At 33.0% G+C, this 20,414-nt stretch overlaps 1 protein-coding gene across 1 annotated transcript; it reads left to right on the forward strand.

Moving 5' to 3' along the window:
• The first annotated feature begins 3,314 nt into the window (after positions 1-3,314).
• LOC114404993 lies at positions 3,315-6,326 on the forward strand. The gene is made up of 5 exons (XM_028367701.1): positions 3,315-3,549; positions 4,356-4,574; positions 4,659-5,283; positions 5,522-5,602; positions 6,033-6,326. Exons 1-4 carry the CDS (start codon positions 3,324-3,326, stop codon positions 5,526-5,528), a joined length of 1,077 nt encoding a protein of 358 aa, XP_028223502.1. The 5' UTR covers positions 3,315-3,323; the 3' UTR covers positions 5,529-5,602; positions 6,033-6,326.
• The last annotated feature ends 14,088 nt before the right edge of the window (positions 6,327-20,414 follow it).

The following is a 20,414-nucleotide window of genomic DNA, read 5'->3' on the forward strand; positions in this document are numbered from 1 at the left end:
CCCATTATTGATCCATCATCACCTTTTGCTCTTTCAAACACATATACTCATCCCGTATCTACCCCAAGCTCATCTAGCTCTTCGACGCCTAAATAATTAAAAATAAAATTATTCAACAATCATCTTTTAATTTTTTAACAAGATCCTTAGAAGAAAGAAGTTGAGAAAGACGCAAAAGGGATTAACCTCGTTGATCAACGAATCAGAAAAGAGGGAGGAAGCCTCGTTGCGAAAGGTGGAACGCGTTTGAGAAAAATTGTTGTCGCTGAGGTACTGGTCGATGATGAGGGCAACATGAACACGGCTGATCTTGTTAATTCCAAATGACTCTGTCGTATTGGGTTGGTTAGTTTTCCACATTGTCGTTTATGAAATTTCCAGCCGCAAAGAAAAAGGAGGAAGAGGAGGAGTCTGGTGATCGATGAGAGATAATGTAGAGGGAGGGAAAGTGCGGGTACTCCTCGCAGGAAAGTTTATATTTTTTTCCAATTTGTTTACATATATATATAAATGTTCAAAAATTATAAATAGTTCAATTTTTTATTAATAAATAAAATCAAGAATTATATAAAAGTACCAAATAAACATGTTCATTTTTGCTATCTTACATTTATCAAATAGATAATTTTATCAAACACTTATAATTCAAAAAATTATTTTAACAACTCTCAACTATCAACGATTCTCAGTTACTAACTAATTTTTAACTTTTTTTTTTTTTACTTAAAACTACCTTAAATTATAGTTCAAAATAAGAACTTTCGAAGGCCTGATAATTATCATTCTTTTAGTTTTAAATTTTCTTTTCAGTTAACTATTATTTGGAAAAAAATTGAAATTAAATTCATTATCTCACTCAATGAAAGAATATATTTATAAAAAAATTAAAAGCTTCATTTTTTTCAATAATATTTCTATAAGATAAAAAATAAATAATTAAAAAAAGCCTTAATTTCAAATTATACTAATAAGTAATTAAAAATATTTAATATATATATATATGTATATATATTATAATTAAGAACTTAAAAGCTTAACCACAAATAAAAAGTTATAAAATTTTTGAAATACAAATTAACTTTGAATAATAAAAATCTTAAATACTTTAAAATATATAAATTTATTTAACTATTTATTTACTGATCTGAGATTTTTTTAATTTTAGGTAATGAAAAATAAAAAATATTTTAAATTTTAAAATAAATAATTTAAAACTTCATAATAAATAAACATAACTAAAAAAAAATAAATCCAATGAATTATATAATAGTAAATTCTAACATCCTTTTTTTTTTTTTATCATTACAGCAACGTCTTATCAGGATACACATAAGATGATATTTTTCAAATAATTAAGGGTTAATATAATGTGTAAGTGGCGTCAATATAATATATATAATGGATGTAAATATAAGGGGAAAATAATTATGCATTAATAGTGTACAAATTTTTGCACCACCATCTAATCATAATCGAGAATAATTATAAATTTGTTAACTTGTATGATATTTATGTAAAAAATCATATAAATAATAAATTATAATTAAATGATAACAGTGCATCATCATTAAACTTGTAAACACAGTATTCTTCAAACAAAATTAAGGATTAATATAATGTGTAAGTGGCGTCAATATAATATATATAATGAATGTAAATATAAGGGGAAAATAATTATGCATTAATAGTGTACAAATTTTTGCACCACCATCTAATCATAATCGAGAATAATTATAAATTTATTAACTTATATGATATTTATGTAAAAAATCATATAAATAATAAATTATAATTAAATGATAACCGTGCATCATCATTAAACTTGTAAACACAGTATTCTTCAAACAAAATTAAGGATTACTGTAGGTGTAAAAAAAAACAAGGGAATGTTGTCGTAATTTATTTACAAAAATCCGCCATATTGGGTAGTAATTTTAATATTTAAAAATTATTATAATTATTAATAGGAAGTTTGGGTAAATGTAAGAATTGTAATAATAATTATTTTTAACTTTAATATTTAACAAACAACTATATATATAAATAAGAAATAGTGTCAATAAACTTCCTCTTTAACACGTGAAAATGTATTTTATTTTTATATAAATAGATGCATCTCTTATTTTCTCTAATTTTATCTATGGTCCATATTAATTCAAATGCTTATTGTAAAAACGGATTCTTAAATTTTAATTCAGAATTTTTTATTGCGCCCGAACTCTAATTGGCAAAAATTAAAAAACTACTGTTCAAACTTGAAAGTATGGCGGTGATTCATGATAGTTATCTTTTAGATCTTTTTCGCGCCAAAATTCGTATTTCTTATCTTCCCATCCATTTAAATTTCACTTCTCTTTGGGAAGAAATTCTCTTTACCGGGAATCACACATCTCTTCTTCGTGGGAACGAAAATGTGGAGGCAAGTGAAAGCCACAAGCCAAGATGAGTCGATCGGAAGAAGGAGGAACATCAATCCCGTTCATGTCGCCTTCATTGTTGATAAGTACCTCTGCGACAATAATTTCTTAAGCACGCGTTCCATCTTTCACAACGAGGCATCTTCTCTCTTTGCCACTTCGTCAATCAACCAGGTTTCTTGACCACCTTTCTGCGTTTTTGGCAACCTTCTTTTCTTTTTCCTTATTGTTTGTTGTTGTTACCAGCGTATTAGAGTCCACCACACACAAACACAAGAATTTAACGTAGGGATTTAATCAATTAACCTAATTTGATTCTTACTGACAATCATCAAGATGAATAAAACTTCATTGTGTTGTTCCCATGTCTAAAATCATGATGAAAACTAAGCGCGGAAGCGTATCTGGATTAGACATAATGAAATAATGAAAAAGATTAATGAAGATCATGATTGATTTTATGATCTTTGAGATGTAGAGATTTATTTTTTCTAAGGCACCATAACCTCTTCTATTAGTCACTATCATCACTTACCCCAAATGTAAATTGATCCCCCATCAAATTATAATATTACCAATGATATATATATATATATATATATATATATATATATATATATATATATATATATATATATATATATATATATATATATATATATATATATATGACCCAAAATTGCTAACATTTAACTAACTATCCCTTGAGTTTGTGTTCTTTGGGCCGGTTATTGAACTAATGGTTGAGTCTTTGCCCTCCTTGAAAATATATTATGTGAAAATTGAATTCAAGTATTTCCAAAAACTTAAATACATTGGGTTTCTCAAAATATGGTTTGTCATATTGTCTCTTGACCCAATTTTTTTACTTTGTTTTTTGCATAGTTGCCGAAGACTTTGGAGGAGATGCTGAATGAGTATATATTTTTGAAGAAACAAAATGTGATCCTGAATCAAGAAAGAGTCATGGTGATGGAAGAGAAAAACAGGATTCAAATACTGTTGCAAGGCATGCAGAATGCCCTGAACACTTACAATGCTTTTCAGAGGTCACCCTCACTGAATGTCGCGGGGATGAATGCAAATTTTGCAGTAGTTCCTCAACCGAGAGTTTATAACAAAACTCCTCAAGGTACAACGTTTTTTTTTTCCTTGACTAATCATGAGTTGAAATATTGGTTACCATTGTATGTTCTTGTTTTAATTCAAGGAGGTTTGCAACTGTAATTGCTTAGAGCTGTCATTGAGTCCAAAGCCCACAACCCATTCCCATTCAGCCCCTACTTAATCCATTAAAATTATTGTCCCATATTGTGAGTTATTTTCATCTCCAACCCATGAATTTAAATTCTTTAAGGGGTTGGGGCTTTTAGTGGTTGTTGCATTAGCCTTATTTGCTTGCAATCATGAGTTGACATATTGATCATTATTGTATGTTCTTGTTTTAATTTTTATATGTCGGTTGTTCTTGGTTTAAAGGTGGTCTACAACTTCAATTCTTTAGTGTTGTCATTTAGTCCATAGCCTACAGTCCATTCTGCCCTTACTTAACCCATTGAAACTGTAGTGCTTGTTTGAGAATTTTTCTGTTGGAAATAGAGTTTTTTTTCTTGTAGAAAAGCTCTCAAAAACTCTTCTAGCTTTATATCCAAACATGCTCATAGTCCCTCATGTGGGTTGGGGTTTTAGTAGGCTGTTGCACAAGCCCGATTTGCTTGGGATTTTCCTCAATTTTTATAATCTCAACAGTAACAACTACTTTAAACTGTTTAAATTGTGGTAGCAATTATCATTGTGAATGATTTTGTTGTCAGTTATAGTAACTTTAAATTGAGGTTGCGATGTTACAGCTGTGGATGTGTGGTGATCTCATTAGCTGGTGTTGATGGGTTTAAGTTATATGAATGATGTTTTGACCTTGCTTTGCTTTTTGATTAGGTGTTTCTACTATTACAAGTATTGCTGCTGCCATGCAAAACACATCTAATACACAGTTGCTTACTAGACCTGTCAACACCAATGTGGACACTGGAAACTTCTCAACACCCATGATTAGTGTGTCTGACAAGAAGAGAAAAGATACTGAAGCAGTAAATGGGCCTATAGTTGCAAAGAAACCTCGTGGTAGACCACCTGGCAGGAAAAATCAAGTCCAAGGTATAATTTTCTGTGAATCTATTAAGTATATTCTAAGCTTTCATAATGTCATCAATTGCATTTTTACTCTATCTTTATTTTCAGGTGAAAACACATCACCACAATCAAGTAATGCTGTCAACAACCAAGTAGTTTCTTGGCCATCTTCTTCTGCAACTCAATCATCATCTGGGAACTGTGCACCCAGCGGATCACTGGTTCAAGGATCCAATGCTGTCAAAGGCTCATTCAATCACCCTCCACTTTTTGTTCCAGACAATTCCCCAATTCCAAAGACACCTACAACACAATCCTCTCAGAGTGATACATATGTATCCCCTACTAAAATTTATCCTGCTGCATCTTGCAATGGAGAGGCTAGTCCTACTTGTTGCACTATGAATCCAACCAACAAAGTTATGGTTGGCCCTGAAACACAAATGGCTTATAAAGAGAACAGTCATTGCAATTCTCCTATCGAAGTAGATACAGGCAAATCAAGTAAGAAGGATGACGTAAGGAGCAAACTGAACTTTGATGCCTCTAATATGCCTGAGAGCTTGGACAAATCATTGTCTAATGAGGTTTATACATCTGAGTCTGACAAGGAAGTTGACATATCTGACATTGATTTTTCAAACTTGATGGATTGCTGCCCATTCCTAGGAATCACATCCGAAGATTTTTCTTACCATCCAGTTCCAACTCATTCCAAGGATAATGCTTCAACGTATTGTTTCTATTTAATGTTGCAATTCCTTCTTTGTTATTTAATGCTTGTATCTGGCATTGTTTTTATCTTTATTTAATAGGTCTTCTCATGAATGCAATGCTAATCATTTGACTTACCATCAAACTGCAAACAATCACTGATAAATATTTGAATATACAGGGAAATAAAGTTCATTCTGTATTCTGCATAATTTTGCTCTAAACCACTGTTTACTGAGAAGTTTTTACCTTTGCAGGCCTTGATAGTCAACATGTCTGACTCTTAATTTGGGATATTAAACACCATTCATTTGTTCCTTAGCCTGTTTGGTCATTAGGTAAGGCTAAAATGATTACTCTTTTAGTGATTGTTGATGACTTTAGCCTTTGTTGTTTCTGGTTACTTAAACCAAAAAGGAATAAGTTACTGTAAAGGAATTCATTTGAAAAACTTCTCACGAAGTAACTAATTATGTTGTTGTGAAGAAAATTATTGCATGCCAGATCACAACTGACTTGTTTGATGTTATCTGTTACTCTGTTGTCAAATTTCTTGGTCTAAGCCTTTAGCTAGTTGTGTATCTGTTTTCTCTCAAAGAAAATTAACTTTCTTCAAGTCTGGCTTTGATTTATTTTATTTTATTTTTATTATTATTACAGTGGCTTTCATTACTAATTACTATAATGGAATAAATCCTGCTAAGTTTCATTATTTTTGTTTGCCATTTCCAATTTTCCACTGATTATATTTTCTCCACTCTTGTGCAGGCAGTACAACTGAGAATTTGAAGTTACCAGTCAACAAGGTTTATGTTACTATGTTACGGGAAATGGATCATTTCCAGCTAGTAATTTGTTGTGTGACTGTGATAACATTCAGCAATTAAACAATTGGTTTGACGTGGGACGTATAACTAAGCATTGTAGTGAAAAGCTTTCAGATAGTTGTGTTTCTATTCACTCTCGAGAGTAGAACTAGAATTGATTTTGTTCAAGTCTGGCTTTGGTTACTAATTACTGTAATGGAATAATTCCAATTTCCAGCTAATAAGTTCCATTATTATTTAATTTGTCATTTCCACTTCACTTATTATATTTTCATCACTCAGCACAACACAGAATTTTGAAGTTACTTGTCGACACGATTTATGATGTTACGTTACTTATATGTTAGGGGGAAATGAATTCAGTGTAGTCATGCAATCACACGATCAGTGATTTGTAAACTATGTGATAAACATCAGATGATTCAGATATCAAATTTGCGTTTTAAATCTGATTTATTGGATAAAATGAGTGACTTGATCTTCATCTAATGGTTTAAACTGCTGACTGCTTATAAATGCAGATTGCAGACAATGGAGAGACATTGCAGAGAACTTTGTCTTGTTTTAATTTATAGTTTAGAATAAAACAAAATTTTATAATGGCTAAGGATGTACAGTTGTGTAAAATTGTCTAATAACCGTAGATAGATTGGATTCTTCCCATCTGATTTTTCTTTTCCATTTTGTGATTCTAATTACTTGAACTCTGCAATGGAAATGCCATGAAATGAGGGGTCCTTCTATTCTTTTTGGTTTCATTTTCATTATTCAATGATTCCACCCTCGTTGGAATTTGGAGATGATATACTATGTGTGCAACTTTGGCTATGTGTACAACAATTTGGACTATTTGAAGCTAACTTTCTCTGTATGCATACATTAAAATGTTCAAGAATGAAGGCAAAAGTAGGTGTAGCTGGCTTTAGCGGTCATTCCAACATCTCATATATATAAAACAGAAAATAAAGAAAAACGAAAGGTTAAATTAGTTTTTTTTCTCTAATTCATTTTTTAGGTTCAATTTCATACTCTAATTGTTTTATGTTCACTTTGATTTTTTAATTTTTAAAATCGATTCAATTTTTGATACTGCTGTCTAAATTAAAGTGACACTATTAGGACATGTACGTTTTGTAGCAGTCTAAAATCACTTAGTGGTCATTTTAAACCATCACAAAGTGTGATTTTTTAACATTGTTGGTCCAACTTAGATAGTAGAACTAAATCAAATCGATTTTAAGAATTAGAGAACCAAATTGAACTAAAAAACACACCAAATTAAACCTAAAAAATAAACTAGAGGATCGAAAAATTAATTTTAAACAAAAGAAAAACTCAATATAAGATGGTGAGAGATTTGTTTATGCAAGTGTTGTGTTCTTTCTAGAAATCGTAGAGAAGAGTGTTCCCGGGTCGGATTGAGTTGGGGTTGGCTAAGCCCATTACCCAATTCAACCAAATTTGAACAATTGGGTTAGGTTTGGTTTGTGCAATTTTTTTATAGACCTGACTATTGAATCTCAAGAAAATGAATGGTAAGGATGAGATTTAACTCTAAAAGAATTATTCTTGAAGTAAGTGGATCCTCCTTTTTATTTATATATAATAAATTTAATTATATAATATGAGTTGGATCGGATAAAAAAAATTAAACTTATTATCCAACCCATTTATTATCAAATCTTAATTGGATCGATTTAAATTTAAATTTAAATTAAACACTTAAATAACTCAATTCAATATAAATGGATTAAATTGGGTCACAGATAGACCCGAGATGTGGACATCCTTAATCACAGATGTCTGAAATGACTAGGATGGAGACAATGTTGTCAAATGAGGTGAAGGATCATTTTCAACAGTTTAAGGGGTTGGGTCTTAATACTCTGAACGTGTAGGATTATTTTTTTGGTCTTAATCTTCCAATTCTTCAACGGAAAGAGACCTCTAACTAATCTGGAGTTCGATCTAAAGGTAGGTAAAACTTGACCAAGAATTATTTTCATCAGGGATTGAACTTGAGTACAACTCGAATGAGGGCACAATCACTTTAGTCTTTAAGATTAATAAAATTAAAATAAAAAAATCTTTGTAATGCATCTGTTAGAACAAAGGATGAAAGTTTGAAAAAAAAGAAAGGAAAAAAAAAGAAAAAAAAGGCTTCAGGTCCCACATCGCTCAGGATAAACACTTGAATAGTGTTTCACTCCCTATATATAGAGAGCTCATTTCTTCATTTTTCCTTGCCCCAATTGAGAAGCATTTCCTCAACTTTTCTTTCTCCCTCCCATATTTCAGCCGATGCATTTCCGGCAAACTTCTCCCTCTTTCTTTCTGTCGCTCTAAAATTTCGGTTGGCTATAAGAGTGACTTTTTAAATCATATTTTTCGGTTTAGTGACTTTTCAAGTCATATTTTTCGGTTGGCTATAATAGTGACTTTTTAAGTCATATTTTCAGTTGACTATAATAGTGACTTTTCAAGTCATATTTTTCGGTTGGCTATAATAGTGACTTTTTAAGTCATATTTTCGGTTGGCTATAAGAGTGACTTTTCAAGTCATATTTTTCGGTTGGCTATAATAGTGACTTTTTAAGTCATATTTTCAGTTTGCTATAATAGTGACTTCTTTTTAAGTCATATTTTCAGTTGGCTATAATAGTGATTTTTCAAGTCATATTTTTCGATCGGCTATTAGAGTGACTTTTCAAGTCATATTTTCGGGTGGCTTTAGAGTGACTTTTCAAGTGATACAAGAGGGTGTAATTCTAGAAAAGGTTTCCTCAGTGTAGTGGGAATCTTATACAGTGATCTGGGTTGTTTTATCCTGGGGACGTCGTGGTTGATAGTCTGCTTGCACAATTTTTTGGCAGTGCCACGAAACGTCTTAAAGAAAGTGGTATTGTCCGTGACTCAGCCAGTAATTTTTTCGGTTTGCCATAAACTATTGTTACAACAATTTTAAGACGTTTTCGGTTCTGCTATGGCTACCGTAGATATTATTGGCTCGAACAACAATGACCTCAACAAACTTTTTAGGTTTGAAGGGTATCATTTCAAACGTTGGCAACAAAAGATGATGTTTTCTTTAACTATGAGAAAAGTTGCCTATGTTTTGAACATTGATATTCCGGTGGTACTTGAGGATGCTGAGAAGGAAGTGAAGGATAAAATGACTATGGAATTAGCTCTCTGGAATGAAAATGATTACATATGCAAGAATTTCATTTTGAATGGGTTAGCTGATGATCTCTATGATTATTATAGCCCATATAAGTCTGCCAAATTAGTTTGGCTGGCTTTGGAAAAGAAGTATGATACTGAGGAAGCTGGGACTAAAAAGTATGTTGTTAGCCGCTACCTCAAGTATCAAATGACTAATGATAAATCAGTAGAGTCTCAATCCCATGAGATACAGAAAATTGCTCATGATATCATATCAGAGGGTATGGCATTGGATGAGCAATTTTAGGTTGCTGTCATCATAGACAAACTGCCTCCTGGCTGGAAGGATTTCAAAAACCTTCTCAGACACAAGACCAAAGAATTCTCTTTGGAGTCTCTGATCACACGTCTGCACATTAAGGAAGAGGCACGTAGACAAGATCAGAAAGATGAAGTGTTGGTTGTGTCTCACAACAACACTAAAAGGAAGAACACATGTGCAGTTCTGAAGCCTATTGACAAAAACTTTAAGAATCAGAACCGCAATGTGAGCAATACCTCCAACCGCAACAAGAACCCCCCAAGGGTCCAACATGATGACAACATCCACCTGCCAAGAATAATCCTGGTGAGCCATTCCTCTGCTACAATTGTGGCAAACCGGGACATATGGCACGTAAATGCATAAATCCTTCAATGACAGGTGCTCCCCCGGCTAACATGACTCAAGAGCCATACATAGCTGTGATAACTGAGATCAATATGATTGGAGGATCAGATGGATGGTGGGTAGACACTGGTGCTTCTCGCCATGTTTGCTATGACCATGCTATGTTTAAAACATACACAAATATTGAAAATAAGAAAGTGTTGCTGGGTGATTCCCACACCACTACTGTTGTTGGAACTGGAGATGTTGAATTGAAGTTTACCTCTGGAAAGACTTTGATTCTCAAAGATGTGATGCATACTCCAGAGATGAGAAAGAATCTGGTTTCTGGTTTTCTTTTAAACAAGGCTGGGTTTACTCAGACCATAGGTGCAGATTTATTTACTTTGACCAAGAATGGGGTATTTGTAGGGAAAGGGTACGCCACTGATGGCATGTTCAAATTGAATCTTGATATTAATAAAGTTTCTCCTTCTGCTTACATGCTGTGCGATTTTAATATTTGGCATTCTAGACTTTGTCATATAAGTAGTCGTTGCATATCTAACATGAGTAACTTAGGTTTTATTCCAAAGCTATCTTCAAATCACTTTGAAAAATGTGTTTTTTGCAGTCAATCTAAAATAACTAAGAAATCACATAAATCAGTAGTTATAGAATCTGAGCCATTGGATTTAATACATTCTGATATATATGAATTTGATGGAACGTTGACCAGAAATGGAAAACGATATTTTATCACTTTTATTGATGACTGCTTTGATTATACATATGTATATCTTATGAAAAATAAAAGTGAAGCGCTTGACATGTTTAAGTTATTTGTAACAGAAATTGAAAATCAATTCAATAAGAAAATTAAGAAACTTCGAAGTGATAGAGGCACAAAGTATGATTCCAGTTTGTTTAATGAGTTTTATAATTTGCATGGAATCATACATGAGACGACTGCTCCATATTCACCTGAAATGAACGGTAAAGATGAAAGAAAGAACAAAACTTTTACAGAATTAGTTGTAGCTACTATGTTGAGTTCTAGTGCAACATCTTTTTAGTGGGGCAAAATTTTGTTAACTGTTTGTTATGTGCTAAATAGAATCCCCAAATCAAAAAGCAAGACATCTCCCTATGAGATATTAAAGAAAAGACAACCAAATTTATCTTATTTAAGAACTTGGGGATGTCTGGCCTATGTAAGGATCCCAGACCCTAAGAGGGTTAAACTTGCAAGTAGAGCCTATGAATGTGTGTTCATTGGTTATGCTATTAATAGCAAAGCGTATAGGTTTTATGACCTAAACGCAAAAGTGATCATAGAGTCAAATGATGCTGATTTTTATGAAAATAAATTTCCTTTTAAATTAAGGGATAATGGGGGTACTTCATCGAGTTATCTTCCTGCTATTAGTAGTGAAAATCTTGCACAACCAGAACCAGATATAGAGCCTCGAAGAGGTAAGAGAGCAAGAATTGCTAAAGATTATGGGCCCGATTATATGGTCTATACATTAGAGGAGGATCCATCAAACCTCCAAGAAGCTTTGTCTTCTTTGGATGCTGACTTGTGGCAAGAAGCCATTAATGATGAGATGGATTCTTTAGAATCTACCAAGACATGGCATTTAGTAGACTTGCCTCCTGGTTGCAAACCAATTGGTTGTAAATGGATCTTGAAAAAGAAACTAAAACCTGATGGTACAATGGATAAATACAAGGCTCTCCTTGTAGCCAAGGATTTTAGGCAAAGAGAGATTGTGGATTTCTGCGACACCTTTTCACCAGTCACTAGAATAACATCTATTCGGGTGCTAATATCTCTTGCTGCTATTCATAGTCTAGTGGTACACCAAATGGATGTTAAAACTGCTTTTTTAAATGGTGAATTGGAAGAGGAAATCTATATGGAACAACTTGAAGGGTTTGTGATTCATAGACAAGAAGATAAAGTCCGCAAGTTAGATAAATCTTTGTATGGTCTAAAACAAGCACCTAAGCAGTGGCATGAAAAGTTTGATAACTTAATAGTCTCGAATGGGTTTAAGGTGAATGAAAGTGACAAATGCATTTACTACAAATTTGTAAATACTATTTGCACTATCATATGTGTATATGTCAATGACCTTCTCATATTTGGTTCAAATATTCATGTAGTGAACGATGTGAAATCATTGTTGTGTAACAACTTTGATATGAAAGACCTTGGAGAAGTAAGTGTAATCCTTGGTATTAAGATTACTAGGTCAAAAGAGGGAATTTCTCTGGATCAATCTCACTACATTGAGAAGATCTTAAAGAAATATGACTACTTTGACTGTAAACCTGCTAGTACACCATATGATCCAAGTGTAAAACTGTTTAAGAACACTAGTGAAGGTATACGACAAACTGAGTACGCAAGTATCATTGGCAGCCTTAGGTATGCCACTGATTGTACTAGACCCGACATAGCCTATGTTGTGGGATTATTATGCAGGTTTACCAGTAGACCTAGTATGGAGCATTGGCACGCTATTGAAAGGGTAATGAGGTACCTTAAAAGAACCATAAACCTTGGATTACATTATAAAAGGTTTCCCGCTGTACTTGAAGGATACAACGATGCAGATTGGAACACTCTTTCAGATGATTCCAAAGCAACCAGTGGCTATATATTTAACATAGCTGGTGGGGCTGTTTCTTGGAAGTCAAAGAAATAGACTATCTTAGCTCAATCCACTATGGAATCTAAGATGATAGCATTAGCAACTGCTAGTGAGGAAGCAAGTTGGCTGAGAAGCTTACTTGCAGAGATTCCTTTATGGGAAAGACCGATACCAGCTGTGTTGATCCATTGTGATAGTACCACGGCTATTGCAAAAATTGAGAACCGTTATTACAATGGTAAGAAACGACAGATACGTCGTAAGCACAACACTGTTAGAGAATTACTCTCAACAGGAGCTGTTAGAGTGGATCACGTACGCACTGATGATAATTTAGCAGATCCTTTGACGAAAGGATTAGCTAGAGAGAAAGTCCATAACACTTCTAAAAGAATGGGACTATTGCCCTTACTATGATTATCATTCATGATGGTAACCCGACCTAAATGACTGGAGATCCCAAGAACTAGGTTCAATGGGTAATAACAAGTTATGAAGTGATATGAGATGAACATGCTGTTATAAGTGAAAGCAGCATGATTCCTGAAGTAACAAGAGGATGAGTTATGAAAAAAAAAATTCATAATTCTTAATGAGATCTATACTCTACGTTGAGTGGAGTACCTAGGCTACAGGAGTACTCTTGATAGACTCACCTATGTGAATGTTGAAGTGGGGACCGCTTCATATGAAATTTTGGGCAAAAATTTCTAGAGCGTTCACTATACCCGGATAGACGTGCATGGCCTTTAACGCACAGGCTTTATAGAATACACCTATGAAAAGGTTGTGTGTGGTTTGATGTCGGAGATAGAGTTCAAGACTTCGAGTCACTCTAGTAAAATCTGAATCTTACTCACTATGCAAAGGTTCAAGTTGTATGACACCCTTGTTTATGCACAATTTTATGAAATCCTCGAAAATCTTCTTTTCAAATTTCAAGTGGGGGATTGTTAGAACAAAGGATGAAAGTTTGAAAAAAAAGAAAGGAAAAAAAAAAAGAAAAAAAAGGCTTCAAGTCCCTCATCGCTCAGGGTAAACACTTGAATAGTGTTTCACTCCCTATATATAGAGAGCTCATTTCTTCATTTTTCCTTGCCCCAGTTGAGAAGCATTTCCTCAACTTTTCTTTCTCCCTCCCATATTTCAGCCGATGCATTTCCGGCAAACTTCTCCCTCTTTCTTTTTGTCGCTCTAAAATTTCGGTTGGCTATAAGAGTGACTTTTTAAGTCATATTTTTCGGTTGGCTATAATAGTGATTTTTCAAGTCATATTTTTCGGTTGGCTATTAGAGTGACTTTTCAAGTCATATTTTCGGTTGGCTGTTAGAGTGACTTTTCAAGTCATATTTTCGGGTGGCTTTAGAGTGACTTTTCAAGTCATACAAGAGGGTGTAATTCTAGAAATGGTTCCCTCAGTACAGTGGGAATCTTATATAGTGATCTGAGTTGTTTTATCTTGGGGACGTCGTGGTTGATAGTATGCTTGCACGGTTTTTTGGCAGTGCCACGAAACGTCTTAAAGAAAGCGACATTGTCCGTGACTCAGCCAGTAATTTTTTCGGTTTGCCATAAACTATTGTTACAACAGCATCACTCTCCTATTCTGACTTCCCCAAACCCTCTAGTAGAACAACTGAGACAATGATGGGTGTTGGACAAATGGTCTCAATTACTTAAGAGGAGAGATGAATTAAGTTATAAAATTTCTCATTTTATTGACTTCTAAATTCTCTTCTAAATATATATGTTAAGAATATTAAAGATGAAGATGAAAGTTATATCAACAAAATAATTCAAGTGTGCAACATAAATAAAATATGCAAGATAAAGTAATCAAGATAGGGAAGAGAGGAATGCAAACTTAGTTTATCCCAGTTCGGTCACTTCCTGTGCCTACGTCTAGTTCTCAAGCAACCCACTTGAGATTTCCACTAACTTTGTAAAAACCCTTTTTGCAACTTCTGAACACACGAAGGATCCCTTTCCCTTGTGTTCAGGAAACTCATAATTCAAGAGACAAACAACCTCTTGATCTCAATAAGTCTTTAAACAAAGTACAAATGTTTTTCTCTCTTTTAGAGAAGAAGATACAAGATGAAGTTCTTAGAAGAATCCTTAATTGATTTGCAAGTATTTGGCCAATGATTTGTTTTTGAGAGGATAAGACGATAAGGTTATGAAAAAAACTCTCTTAAAAACTTTCATAGATAAGTCACATATTTATAGGCCATTGGTGGCTTTTCAAAAAACTTACGAAGGGATGTGACTTTTCAAAGTAACTTTTAAAATTTCCTCAATCGTAATCGATTACAACTCTTTGGTAATCGATTACGCAGTTGTGTAATGAGGAGTCATGAATTTTCAATTTGAATTTTTGTAGTTCCGTTACTGATAATCGATAACAGACAAGTGGTAATCGATTGCAGCTTTCAAATTTCAAATTTCAATTTTTTTGAAAAAACTTTTTAAAATAATTTTGCTTTTGGTAATCAATTACAATGCAGTGGAAAAATGCATTTTTTAGAAAATGTTAAAAATATTTTAAAACCTTTTCATAATCAATTTAAAAACTATGTTGTGAGGCGAAATCTTTGCAATCACTAAGAGACTCTTTTAACAAAGATAGACTAAGACTTAACTTTCTTCTTGATCTTTGTTTTCTTGGTCTTGATTTGGACTATAAATAAAACTTGTGTTGTTTTTTTTCTTGGCATCATCAAAACCTTCATGCACATACATTCACATTCTCAAATTTTAAATTTAAAATTTTTTGAAAAAACTTTTTAAAATAATTTTTCTTCTGGTAATCGATTACAATGCCTGGTAATCAATTACCAGTGGAAAAATGTCTTTTTCAGAAAATGTTAAAAATATTTTAAAACCATTTTATAATCAATTTAAAAACTATGTTATGAGGCTAAACCTTTGCAATCACTAAGAGACTCTTTTAACAAAGATAGACTAAGACTTAACTTTCTTTTTGATCTTTGTTTTATTGGTCTTGAAATAAAACTTGTGTTTCTTTTGTCTTGGTATCATCAAAACTTTCATACACATACATTCAAAATGGGTTCTTTGCCCTAGTGGGATGGGGCAAAAGAAGTTTTGAGAATTCAAGAGAAAGTCACAGTGAGATGAGTCATTTCTAATTAATGATAGGTGTCAACTGGAAGTGCACTGATGTATGCAGTTGAGGCATCCTAACAGACCAATAGTCTTGAATCTTGTTCCTACATGATTCGATCAATTCGATCAGGTACTAGTCATCCATTTTCATTGTTTAACTCTTTGACAACCTAAAAAAACCAAAATCTTTGACCCTCTTCTCTATCTATCAAAGGGATGGAAGGGAAAAGGCCTTTGGTGTCCCCTCTAATTGATAATTAGGGTCTTGCAATGGATAGCCAACAATCATTTTAATCCAACCATTACAAGTAATATTTGACTTGACATATATCTCCCGGACAAAAATAATGACAAGTAATCATGTCATTAAAGAATATTATTTAGAGTAAAATTCATGTTAATAAAAAGAACTCAATTTTTTAAGGGTTCACACTCAACACAAAAACACATCAATTTCATAGCAATTTCTCATTGGGACCTCAATTGGTTTGTCAAACATATATAATTCACAGTTATAATTGTAAGGATAAAATCAAATTTTGCGAAAACATCCCAAAAACTCATTCGAATTGATACTCTAAGGATCCCTACACATGTTATCACTACTCCTCAATTGTGAATAACTCATCCCTTACCTCTAAGCGGGCTCACGTGTGTATTCTGACAGCGATAGTGACATCTCTAGTAGTTTCCTGAGATTCCTCAAGCTTTTCCTCTAATTGTTCTGATAGAGTTTCCAAGCGTTAGAGAGAAGGAGAAGAGATTGAAGCCTCCATTTTTTACTGTCTACATGAGATGAGTATTTCTCCCTCCAAAATGTTTATTTTCAAAATCTCAATGGTGAAAATATGGGAAAATGAATTTCGAACCTGGTGTCAAAATTTCACGATGATCCAACGGTTAACAAGACCGGGATCATACTTTTACTGAGATGGTTTTGAGTTTCTGCGGGAAAAGAAAAGGCTACGATGCAAAGGTATTTCTCTTGGCTCTGACATGTTGTAATTTCCAACGGTGATAATGCTTGGAATTGAGTTTTGAACCTGGTGCTAAAATATCACGACGATCGAACGGTTAACGGATCTAAGATAGTAGTTTTACTAAGATAGGTTTAGGTGTATGTGGGAAAAAGAGAGAGTTTTGGGAGGGGAATAGAGAAAATGAAATTGAGAGGAAGAGGAGGCATAGAAGCTATGGTCACTTTGAAGACTGACCTAACATGTCTCTATTTATAGTTAGGGTACTCACAACCTATTATTTACTTTATTTATTTATTTTTATTATTCTATAAACAATTACTCTATTTTATTTTCTACCAAATGAATCTATCAAATATCTTTCCTTTTTTTTCTTCTTCAAACCATTATTTTAATAAATTTATTTCTTCTTATTTATTTAATTATAAAAACCTCATTATTTTTTTTCTAAAACTCTATTTATTTATAAATAAAAATCCTTTTTAATTTATTTACGAAAAATGAGATGTTACACTATTGACACAACTAACAATAAATTAAGATAGAATAGGATAATTATCTTTTTATCTTGTCATAAAAAATGTGAAAGTATATCATGATTTTGTATATTAGATTAAAACATAAAAAAGTATAATTTGAATAAAAAATAATTCAAGTAAAAACATAGTTGAAAGAAAAGTTAAAGAGCGGTAATCATAAAAAAAAATAAAGAGCGGTAACTATTTTTTTTTATAAAAGAACTAAACAAATTGGAAGAAAATATAAACTTTTCTGCGAGGAGTACCCACACTTTTCTTCCCTCTATGTTACGTCTCATCGATCATCAGACTCCTCTTCCTCCTCATTCTTCTTCTTCTTCTTCTTCTTCTTCTTTGTTGTTGGAAATTCCATAAAGAACAATGTGGAAGACTAACCAACCCAATATGGTAGAGTCATTTGGAATGGGCAAGATGAGCCCTGTTCATGTTGCCCTCATCGTCGACCAGTACCTCAGTGACAACAATTCTTCGCACACTTATTCTAAACACTTTTTCTTCTCTCTTTTTCCTTCTTAAAAGTGAGATCACAAGGTGATTATTGATCGAGAAAAATAGTTATAACCGCCTATAATCAATTAAATATCCAATGTAATCCATTATTTCGAAGAAGTAATCGATTATATTATCATTTCAATCGATTCAAGTGTTCTTCCCAACATCTGGAAAACTTTCAAGAACAATGTAATCAATTAGATTTTTTATGTAATCGATTAAAGTGTTCTTGATCACTTCTGGAACACCTTCAAGAACGAACTAATCAATTACGATCACCTAGTAATCGATTAAAGAGATGGTCTCAATTGAACTATGTAATCGATTATGGTTAACTGGTAATCGATTAAACTGGAACTAGAATCTCTTTGTAAGCTACAAACATTTGTTTAATCGATTACGATCATCCTTGTAATCGATTTAAACAAAGAGTTTTATGCACTAAAGAACTTTCTAAATTTTGAAATAATCTTCCTACCTCTACATGATGATGCATGATGTACATATGAAAAGATAAAGACTAAGATGCAATAATCAATACAAATGCCAACAATCAATACAAATGTCACTCAAAGAGTTGTGCATGTAAAAAGACAAAACTTCTTCAAGCTCCAAAGCTTAATCTTCATGTTTCTCCCTCTATCTCTAACAATCTCCCCTATTTTGGCTTTGATGATGCCAAACTTGAATTGCCATTTGAGTTCATTTGGAGAGTTTTCAGAGTAGAAACTTTTCTTAAAAAACTTGAAAGTTTCTGAACACCTAGAGAAGTGTCAAATCATATCATCATCATCATCATTAAGTAGAGTAAGTGTCAAATCATATTATTGTCATCATTAAGTAAAGTTGTATATGAATGTATTCTTCCAAATGCAATGCCAATGCAATGTTTCTCCCTCTTTCGGCATAACAAGGCCAAAAAGTCACAACTACTCATAGAGTAAAAGACAAAATATATGATATTAATATGGAAAAGATCATAGCATTTCATTCATAGAAAAACATTACAACTATTATAAGAAAGCATAACTACTTAATTAAACATCACAAAACAAGTGATCAGAGACACAAAAAAAATTAAACATAACTAAGCTTTATCCTCATCAGGGTTAAGGAGGTTGTTAAGGGTCAGCCTAGTCTCAATGTTTTCCAGCCGGGTAGTTATATTCTCGAAAGAGCTATGAACTTCAGCTAAGTGCTCTTCACGGAGGTGAAACATAACATCCATCTTTTGAATCATAAGAGACTCAAACGAACTCCATTGATGTGCAGACTCTTGTGGAGCTTAAGCTTTAACATCTTCTTCCATCTGGTCAAAGAATCTAGCTATTGGCTCTCCAGCCATTATCCATTCATGATCAATAAACCTCATTCCTATCTTCTTGAGATGCCATTCGGTAATCTCACTAGATGCTTTGGTAAAGTTGACAATCTCATTAGAGACATCAACATTGAAGTAGTCGATGAATCTTGAGGCAAGCATAAAATAAGAAAATTCATAATCCACCAGTCAATGACTCTTCAACATAATGTCTTCAATTAGCAGTACTCAGTTCATCTTGATACCTAATTTTAGACCATAAATATTATGTAGATCATCATCTGTTACTCGAGCATGATATCTTGACCTCTGAGTGAGAATGTAGGTAACAAGGTTAACCAACATTTTGTCTTCTACAGCCAATCCACCAACTCCTAACTGATTCCTCAAGTTCCTAGTTGGGTCAAGAAGCATTCTCCTATAGGTTTGCATCTTGTTGTATCTATCAGACATTTCATTGAACTTGCGGACTCCACCCATGTCCAGACCAACTACTTCCTTCCATACAGCAACATCAATGACCATATCTACTTCCTCCCCCCTCTCCCAATTTATTTGATTGTTATTTATTATTTAATGATTTTCTAGTTGTAACATCCCATTTTTCATAAATAAATTAAAAAGGTTTTTTAGTAAAAAAAATAAAGTTTTAGAAAATGGTGAGGTTTTTATAATTAAATAAATAAAGAGAAATAATTATATTAAAATAATGATTTGAAGAAAAAAATATATTTGATTTATTCATTTGATAGGGAAGAAAATAGAGTTTCTTTTTATAAAATAATAAAAATAAATAGAGTAAATAATATGTTGTGAGTACTCTATCTATAAATAGAGACATGTTAGGTCAATTTTGAGACCGACAATAGCTTCTAAGTCTCATTTTTCTCTCAATTTTGTTTTCTCTTTCCCTCTCCCAAAACCTTCTCTTTTTTCCGGATACATTCACCGTTGGATCATCGTGAAATTTAAGAACTAGGTTCACAACTCAATTTCGAGCACTCTTACTGTTGGGAATTACCAAAACATGACGTATCTGAGAGAAATACCCTTTGCACCGTAGTTTTTTCTTTTCCCGCAGAAACCCAAAACTGTCTCAGTAAAACTATGATCTTGGACTTGTTAATCGTTGGATTGTTGCGAAATTTTGATACACAGTTTGCAATTCAATTCCACACAACTTCATCATTGGGATTTGCAAAATAATGTTCATGGAAAGAGAAAAAGGAATTGCACGAAGACAATACAAAATGGAGGCTTCAATCTCTTCTCTCCTTCTCTCTAACGTTTGGGAACCCTATCAGAGGTAAGAGATCACTAAAGATGTTATTGCTGTCACAATACACACGTGAGCCCGCTTAGAGGTAAGAGATCAATTTATCGCAATT

Source organism: Glycine soja, chromosome 1 (genome assembly GCF_004193775.1).
Source record: "Glycine soja cultivar W05 chromosome 1, ASM419377v2, whole genome shotgun sequence".
Classification (NCBI taxonomy): domain Eukaryota; kingdom Viridiplantae; phylum Streptophyta; class Magnoliopsida; order Fabales; family Fabaceae; genus Glycine; species Glycine soja.

What these genes read in the sequence shown, in the direction of transcription:
- LOC114404993 (XM_028367701.1), top strand. Translation starts at nt 3,324, where the DNA reads ATGCTGAATGAGTATATATTTTTGAAGAAACAAAATGTGATCCTGAAT. An exon ending in TTATAACAAAACTCCTCAAG is followed by an intron (nt 3,550 to 4,355) that starts GTACAACGTTTT and finishes CTTTTTGATTAG; the next exon opens with GTGTTTCTACTATTACAAGT. An exon ending in CAGGAAAAATCAAGTCCAAG is followed by an intron (nt 4,575 to 4,658) that starts GTATAATTTTCT and finishes CTTTATTTTCAG; the next exon opens with GTGAAAACACATCACCACAA.